Genomic DNA, 9,039 nt, shown 5'->3' with positions numbered 1-9,039 from the left:
TCTGCCTAATGAAAAGGTTTAATATCCTAATACATTTTACCTGGAACGCTGTATGAACATGAGATACAAAAGGACATTTCAAGTAAATATCTGTTCTAAAATAAGTAGATATTAGTAGGATGGCTTTCATATTCTTAAATGCTTATTACTTGAGCACCTGCCACCCATGACAGACTCGAGGACCACACCGCAGAGTCCGAGTTACTGAAAGGCACGGCTGTGGGGGTGGCCGGAGTCCTGCCACCACAGGGTTCCTTCTCGGGACAGGGAGGAGGACAGCTCCTCCTGCTCCAGGAATGCCATGCCAGGGCTGCTCGATGCACACTAACTAGCCCAATGAGCCAAGTTTCCTGGTCCAGAGTAAAACTCATTCTAATGGAAACACTTTAAAATGTTTTTCTGAACTGTATGTAATAACTCAGTGATGAAGTACAACCAACCGATGGTTGCCAGGGCAATGGTTGGGGTTGGGTGAAACGGGAAAGGGGGGTCAACTATAAAATAACCGCCACGAGGAGTCACATATAGCATGGTGACTGCAGGGCAGATCTGAAAGTTGCTGAGACTAAATCTTAAAAGTTCTTATCACAAGATAAAAAGGTTTTGTAGCTATGGTGACAGAGGTTAATTAGATTTCCTACATGTATGTATTGAGCATCTCTCAATACGTACAAATATCCAGTTATTGTGTTGTACATCTGAAACTAAAATGTTCTATGTCAATTACGCTTCAATTAAAAAAAGCTCTTTTATAAACAAATATAAGCAGCAGTTCTACCTTAGCCAGCTCGGCACGCATCTATTTCTACAGAGCCAATCCCCTTTCAGTGCTTCCAAGGGCCACCTGCATTTTTCTACTACTGTATCTAATCATGATTTAAAAGCCTAAATCATGACGTTCTGAGTACTCATGTGTGATTTTACCGTTTGGGGAAATAAAAGTGATTTAAAGGCCACCAAATCCGACAAAATCTGCCTTTATGATGTTCCACATGTTTAGAAGGAAGAATACCTGGCCATCTGTCCTTACTAGAAACTTCATCAAAGGTCAGGAAAAAATACCCAGCATTTGATTAACTGCATGCCAGGCTCCTATTCACTTAACTTGATTTCTCAGAAGCACCTTTTATAAAACAGGTATTTTAAAACTGAACCATGGATCAAGAGTTAAGCTCCTTATTCAAGATCAAACTGCTAAGGGGCAGAGATGGGTTCAAACCCAGCAAAGTGTAGCCTCTGTCCCGGTCTCTACTACAGCCATTTACAGACACTGTTAAATATGAAGAAATCCAGTACTAGCAACTGTGTCCTATTGCAAACTTCATTCCCGTAACTTAATTTTCATTATTAGTTCTAATTCAGATAGTAGAAACTAGCAGATGGAATTTTATATAAGCAAAGATTCTTTCATATTTAAAAAAAAGATTTTATCTATTTATTCATGGGAGACACAGAGAGAGGCAGGGAGATAGGCAGAGGGAGAAGCAGGCTCCCTGTGGGGAACCCAATGTGGGACTTGATCCCAGGATTCCGGGATCACGACCTGAGCCGACACTCAGGCAGACAGCCACTGAGCCACCCAGGTGCCCCGCAAAGATTCTTTTAAGCCACTTTTATTGCCACTGGACTGTCAAGTATTTTAGTACCTTATTTACATATAAGAAACCTTTTATTATTTGTCTAGGTAAACCTTAACATTCAAAAGTTTCTTAAATGGTTTTGAAGTTTTGCTAGAAAGTAAATGCCTATTTGTAGGAACTGATATGCAAAAAAATGGACATTTTAATGTATAATCAATGGCACTTTGTATTTCTCTACCAAATAGGTTTCTATAATGGAAATTTGCTGTACTGAGTAATTTCTGTCTGGCACAAATTAACAACCAGAAAACAACTTACGTGCTTTCTGGTCAGTCATGCCACATAGAGCTACAGGTGCCATGTGGTTACAGTGCTTCCTTGGGGCAGCTTCACAAGAGACTGCACAGCAGACTATGAGGAAACAAATCCTCTCCACCGTGTATCGCTTAGAAACGTGAATCGTATCATTGCTTAGAAATGAAGTTAGTCTAAATCAGAGGTCAGCAAATCTCTTGTGCACAGAGCCAGAAAATAAGTGATTTCAGCTTTGTGGGTCATTTGATCTCCGCTGCAAACTCTGCTGTCATACAAAAGCAGCCACAGACAATGCTTAAGTGAATAAGCATGGCTGTTTGCTAGTAGCACTTTATTTATGGACACTAAATTTAAATTTTATCATACTGTTCACATGTTATCAAACAGGACTCTTCTTTAGGTTTTTTTTAAAAAAAAAAAAACATTTAACAGGAAGGGCACCTGGGTGGTTTAGTCGGTTGAGTGTCCAACTCTTTGATTTCAGCTCAGGTCATGATCTCAGGGTCATGAGATCCAACCCTGTGTGGGGCTCCATGTGGGGCTCTGTGCAGGGCATGGAGTCTGCTTAAGATTCTCTTTCCCCTCTTCCGCCACCCCTCCCCTGCTTGCTCGCTTGCTCTTTCTCAAAAAAACAAAAACAAACACCATTCGACAATGTAAAGCTCCTTCTTGGCTCACAGGCCCTACAAAACCAGGTGGTGGGCTAGATTTGGCTTGTGGACAATAACTTCCTGACCCTTGGTTTAAATATACATTTGTTTTGACATTTATTTGCTGGCAATTAAGTAAGTTCTACTTCACTATTAAGAAGAGTTAGAAAATTTGCCTTAAGGCTTTGTCTAAACTGCTGGTATATGTATTTTTAGAGCAAAAATTTAAAAATTACTTACAACCAAATATATGGCTAGAGGAGCAAACAGTTCAAGTTTCACTTATTCCTTGACCTCACACCTGTACAGCTCTCGTGCACACAGCAGGAAACACACCTTGGTTCTATCTACAGAGGCATCTGATTACAATGCTTCACTTGGAAATGTACCTTTATACACCCTGTAGCAATGAAACATGACCACACTGGGATGTGTGATAGCAAAAGCGTGATCTGAAGTTCCATGACTAGAGCATTTCCGTGTGATTTAATAAAAACTGTCTCCAATCATTTAAAAATGGCCCTGGGTGGGTGGGTAGGGCCATTTGGGGAACAGGCCAGTAATATGTTTGTCACGTAAAATTTAACCCTTTACCTTTCTAAAAAATAATCAATAACCTTTTATATTGGATTATTATATGGATAGGTTATTATAGCAAGAAATAAATTTGCCGTGGGCTATAATTTTTGGCAATTTGACTAATTTTTTAAAAATGTGCTCACAAAGCAGTAACATTACTTTCATTAAAATAATGCTAATGACGTTAAAGGAAATCTCTTTCCACATAAACAAATTAGGTTGCTTCTAAGTCACCCCCACCCCAGCAAAACAAAACAAAACAAAAAACAGTCTGAGACTCACTTGAGTGTTTAATTCAAACCTATATTTGTAGTTTCTAAAATGTTGATCCACAGACCACTTTCTTGTTACATGTGTGTACCAATGAAAACAAAAGGCAGAGAATCACTGCCATCCCTGCAAAAGAAATGGCTCCTTTTCTAACATTCTTTAAAAATATACAATGTACGGTCCTTGCACCTCAGCACAGGTGGTGACGTAATAAATACAGTGGCTCGCTTGTTCTCCTCACTGTTCCTCGAGGTCCGCCAACTACCTGTTATAAGCCCGCTCCTTTTTGGATTTCTCCAGGGCTTTGTCCATGGTCTTCTCATTCTCCCCTCGACATTTGGGACAGTACCACTTGCCCTTTGGTTTGTGATTCAGCCCCACACAGGAGAAATGGAACCACTCAATGGGGCACTCATCATTGTCACAGCCGATCATTTCTCCATAGGAGACCTGATTGCACAGACAGTATGTTGGCTCATTTGGGTCGATGGGAAGGTCTGCGGGAGACGCTTCCCGCTCGGCTTTGGCCTTGGAGCGTTTCTTCTTCTTGGAGGCTTTTGCTTTCTTCTCCTTAGGCGTTCCTGAGGTGATATCATCATGGTCGTGATTATTAGCCGCGTTCTCTCGATTCTCATTGTTGCGCTGTCGCCGGGACCTCTTGTTGTTGCTCTTCTCTGCCTGTGTGATTGTCTCACTCTTGGACTTATCCTGGCCAGCTTTGCCGCTGTGGCCAGTGGTGTCATTGACCTCCTGATGTGCCTCAAAGAGCTCCACATGACTATCTACCTGCCTGGTCCGGTTCTCCACCAGCTCTACCATCTGACTCACGATCTGAATCTTCTCATCACCCAGTTCCTGGCTCCGAATCAGGGCCCTCTGAATGCAATGCAACACTCTCCTCTTCTGGACACTGTCTGTCTCACGTTTAAATTTCTCATAATACTCATCCAGTTCCTTCAGGATTTCTGCAAAGGAAAAATAAGCATTATGTGTCCATTTTTATAAACACTCCTGAGCCTTTTATTTAAAGTTTAGTTTCTATAGAAAACTAATTGCAAGGGGCAAAAATAATCAATGCTCAAGATTTCCTAGTATGAAAATCCTAGAAGCTGCAGGTCTTTCGAATAGACTTCCCCCTCTACTACTGAAAAGAAAAAAAAAAAAAAAAAACTGGATCTAAAAGCAAATGCCAGCACAGTTCCCATTTAGCAAAATGCCACTCAAAGCTCCTCAACAGACTCTGTGCATTCAGAAGCATGGGTAACATTACTCTTGGGATTGGCAACTAAGGGGAAAGTTTAAATTCAGGTGAAGTGCCAGTGCTCCAGCTTTTATTTTCTATAAAATTAAATGATATCCTATATTTCCAGTTTTATTCAAATATTCGTCTAACTTAAAGGCCTTTATTTCCTTTAATGCACCACTGTGTTGAATACCCTATGAAGTCAGAGAATGTATATAAATGTTACCTAGTGACCCAGAGCCTCAGTTTAGTCATGTCACTGTCATCCTACCATGTTATTCTTCTGTATTACTGAAAACAAGAATGGTCACAATAAACCAGACAATCTAGCTTTGCCTTAAAACAAAGGTGTCAGATTTTATTTTTGCATTTACTTCCTAAAACAGTACACATTCACATCTGTTAAAAATAAACAGATTTGAAACATTATCAAAATCAAAACACCCTCAGTATTAAATTTAAACCTTATACGGGGGCACCTGGCTGGCTCAATCAGTAGACATGTGACTCTTAGATAGGTTCTTTATTTATTTAATTATTTAATTATTTAACTAATTTATGAGAGACGGGGGGGGGGGGGGGTGGGGGGTGGGGCAGAGACACAGGCAGAGGGAGAAGCAGGCTCCCTACAAGGAGCCTCATGCAGGACTCAATCAAGGACCCCAGGATCATACCCTGAGCTGAAGGCAGACGGTCAACTGCTGAGCCACCCAGGTGTCCCTAGACATGTGACTCTTGATCTTGGGGTTGTGAGTTTAATCCTCACGCTGGGTGTAAAGAGGACTTAAAAAGTAAAATCTTAAAACAAAGAAGTGCATATGACTTTGGAAAGTGTAATTAGGCAATTTCTCAAGATATAAAAGTTGTTAACCTTGACTGAAATATGGAAAATAACTATTCTTGCCAAAAACGTATTTAAATACAAACAGAAATTCCCAGAGTCATTTCCCCCAAATAGTAACAAATCTAAGTAGTATCAGGGATGAGTGGCTGGCTTAGTCGGAAGATCATGCAACTCTTGATCTTGGGATTCTGAGTTCAAGCCGCATGTTGGGTACAGAGATTACTAAAAAACAAAAGTATCAGATTTTTCTCCTGAAACCCTCTGCAGTATCTTAAAATAAGGCAATTCTACTCTACAAGTAGGAAGGGTTGGGCGGAGGGCAGCATGTACAATAGGTAACCCTCATCCCTTCTAGATCTTATCTTTAAACAGGTATAAGGTATAAACCATAAACCTAACACTGGGATAAGCACAAGAACTTAGACCAACACTGAAGCTTGCATAAATGTAAACAGTATTTTCCAGGCTCTAAAAGGCGCTCTGAAGATCCTTCTAGAACAATGTAGACCATCTGCCCCCAGGAAGGAGGGATGCCACAGTCTCACAGTGTCTGAGAGCAATTAATTCTGGAAATAAATAGGCTCAAGTTATCTAAGTACCATTTCATAAATGTTAATTTAAGTTGATTGCACATTACAAAGCCGCAATTTAGTTTAATTGGTAACCCGATTTCTAAAGACAACGTTAGCCTCTCATTGAAAAGACAACAATGTTATCACATCACTCCTATGGAATCCAACAACATAGAGCTGCTTTCACCTCACCAGGCTTCCAGCCATGTGAAGCCTCACCTGGGGAAAGAAGCACAAATCACATGACAAAATCACCGGGAAACCTTGCTGTTTCCCCGCACAGTGGCATCTATTTCTTAGACTCCCCAGAACAAGTACCCTATCTGTCTACAGCAGCGCGGGGGCGATAGGTGCGGCACCCGACCACCGAGGCCCACCGGCTCGGCCCGGGGCTGACCTGGCCTCTGGACCGCTGCACCCCAGTCGGATCTGGGCAACCATTAGAAACGTGTTACCTTCACGGAAAGGCTGCGCCGACCTTCCTCAGGAAGCGCCTTCCGCGGTGGGGCGCGCAGCGTAAAATGCTTGAAACATGGTGCAAGATCACTGCGAAGTCCGTACCCAAGCCCGCCCTCAGACACCCGGTGAAAGGGATGAGGTATTTGTGACCCACCTGTTGGCCGCGGTGGACCTAGACGCCGGTCCCTCAATCGGACGGCCGCCGTTCCGCAGCACAGGCAGGCCGCTGGCCAGCAGCCCCCCTGCAGGCGCCGCGGGGACCGGGTGCCCCCCAAGCAGCAGCAGCAGCAGCAGCAGCACAGAACCCGGGGGTGCAGGGGCCGAAACACCCCCGACAGCTTTCCCGAGCGCGCTCAGGCACGGCGCCTGACACCGCGAACCCTCCCATCCTCGCCCCCGACTCCGGGTCCTCGGGGTCCTCGCCCTCGCCCGCCCCCCCCCCGGGGGACACTCACGCTCCCCCCGCTCCGCAGGGCTGCCCCCGGCCCTCGGCGGGCCCTGGGCGGGACGCCTGGGTTACGCTCCCGCCAGCCTCGCCCCGGCCCCCGGGGGCCGCCATTGCTCCGCGGCCGGAAGTGGCCGGGATCGGGCCCCGGAGGGACAAGGGCGGGGCCGGGCCCCCAGCCAATGGGGAGGCGGCCAGCGGGCGACGCGCCCCGCCCCCAGAGCCACCGTCTGCGGGGATGGCCGGGCCGCAGGGCGGAGGCCAAGCGGGGCGCCAATCAGAGCACAGGAGCGCCGAAGCGGCCCGCCCCGCCGGCGCCCAGGGCCAATCGGAGGCCGGAGGCCGGGCGACCCGAAGACATTCAAATCAAGGGGCCCCCCTCCTGCTCCCCGCCCCCCGGAGAAAAAAGAAGGCAGCGGAAACGGAGACCCGTGCCAGTCACTGCGCACTGCCCACCCTCATCCGGGCGGCGACCAGTAGCTGCGCGGCGGACTGATAAGGACATTCCATGGGGGACAGCGGGGCCAATCGCGAGGCAGCCAGAGCGGGACGTTCTCAGTATGCTAATGAGACCCCTATAAAGGCGGCTGCGAAGCCGAGCCCCGGGGAGAGCGCGCAGGGCGCCGTCCCCGCGGGCTCCGTGCGCTCGGGCCGCGGCAGCCCCCACCTCCCCCCGCGCTTCCGTTTCCCTGCTGCGCAGCCCTGTAAACAGGAGTAAACTCCGGGGGACGGTCGGCGTCCCGCACACGGCCCCCAGCGCCCAGCCTGACACCGCAGGAAAGTTTCCCCAACAGCCAGCAATTCCCAGCGGACGCCAGCCCTCCGCCTGTCCCCGGAACTCGGGGCAGCCGCGCCGCAGAGAACGACCCACAGGTCCTCTGTCCTGCCATGTTCCGCGGCCAGCCAGCCGAGCAGCTCTGCCCGCGCCCCCCGGGCCCCGCGGAGGGGCGACTGCCCGACTCGCCGTCCCTCCCTCCTACCCTTCCCTCCGCGCGCATGGAATAAAGCCCTGGCCCTCCGCGACCTGCCCCCGGCCGCGCCGCCCCGCGCACCCCGGCCCTAGTGGGGTCCGGCTCCACGGGAGGCCGGGGGGCGGCGGGGGCGGCCGACCCCGGACTTTACATAACACTCGGATCGGGGATGGCGAGGAGGGCCGGGACCCGCCGCCCGCAGCGCCCTCCCCGCAGCCCTGCGCGCAGCCCCGGCGCTGCGCCCCCCAGCCCCGGCGGCCGCGGCACCTCCCTCCCCCGGCGCCCCAGCCTGCTCCCCCCAGCCCCCTCCTCCGCAGCACCCCGCCTCGTCACTTCACTACAAAGAGCGCTTTGCTCGCGCAGCCTGGCATGGAGACCGCCCGTTCCTCCTTCCTCCTCCGTGTCCGGGCTCCGCGCACAAGGACCTTGACGGACCCGGGGCGCCCCAGACCTTTTGTTCCCGGCCGGCCGGGTTCCTCCGGGCGGGGGACAGGACGGCCCGGGGCCCCGCGGCGCCCGCGGCCGGCGGGGATGGAGCGGCCGCCCCCGCCCATCCATCCCGCCGTACCTTGGTATTTGGCGTCGATCTCCCGCATCAGGGAGACGTTTCTCTGCAGGTCGAAAGGCAGAGACTCGATGGAGTCCAGGTAGTCCTCCACATAGTTCACCAGGTGGATCTGCTCCCCGTTGGCAGGGCTCAACATGGTTCACCGAGGTCCCCGGCGACTCGGCGCGGCTTTCCGCTTCCTCCAGCCCCCGCCCCCTCGGAGCCCAGCGCTGCAAAATGCAAAGCTCCCGCCCGCCGGCGCCCCCCCTCCGGCCGGCCCCGCGCCGCTACATCTGCGAGCCGCGCCGCCTGGGCCCGGGGACCCGGCGCTGGCGGGCCGGGCCGGCGGTCGGCGGCCTGGGGCGCGGGGCGGGCGCGGGCGGCGCGTGCGGGCGCGCACCCCGGCGCAGGGGCCGGGCCGAGCGAGCGCGGGAAGGGGCGCGCGCCGCCCGCCGCGCCGCACTTGTCCAACGTGGAGAACCCAAATACCAGTTTCAAACACTTGGGAAACATTCGGCCCCCCGCACCGCGCATGCGCCCCGCCCCCCCCGCGCCCCCCGCCCC

At 50.4% G+C, this 9,039-nt stretch overlaps 1 protein-coding gene across 1 annotated transcript; it reads right to left on the bottom strand.

Annotated features, from left to right (window-relative positions):
- Positions 1-3,396: 3,396 nt before the first annotated feature.
- Positions 3,397-8,798, bottom strand: ING1 (inhibitor of growth family member 1). Its single transcript, XM_025441164.3, has 2 exons — positions 8,497-8,798; positions 3,397-4,359 (listed from the first exon to the last, which is right to left on the bottom strand). The coding sequence occupies exons 1-2, from the start codon at positions 8,630-8,632 to the stop codon at positions 3,656-3,658; spliced, it is 840 nt and encodes a 279-aa protein (XP_025296949.1). The 5' UTR covers positions 8,633-8,798; the 3' UTR covers positions 3,397-3,655.
- Between the last annotated feature and the right edge of the window lie 241 nt (positions 8,799-9,039).

This window comes from Canis lupus, chromosome 22, assembly GCF_003254725.2.
Source record: "Canis lupus dingo isolate Sandy chromosome 22, ASM325472v2, whole genome shotgun sequence".
Lineage (NCBI taxonomy): Eukaryota > Metazoa > Chordata > Mammalia > Carnivora > Canidae > Canis > Canis lupus.
Note: the sequence above shows the minus strand (reverse complement) of the source record. Positions and strands in the feature narration are given on the sequence as shown.

What these genes read in the sequence shown, in the direction of transcription:
- ING1 (XM_025441164.3), bottom strand. Translation starts at nt 8,632, where the DNA reads ATGTTGAGCCCTGCCAACGGGGAGCAGATCCACCTGGTGAACTATGTG. An exon ending in GATCGACGCCAAATACCAAG is followed by an intron (nt 4,360 to 8,496) that starts GTACGGCGGGAT and finishes TTTCCTTTGCAG; the next exon opens with AAATCCTGAAGGAACTGGAT.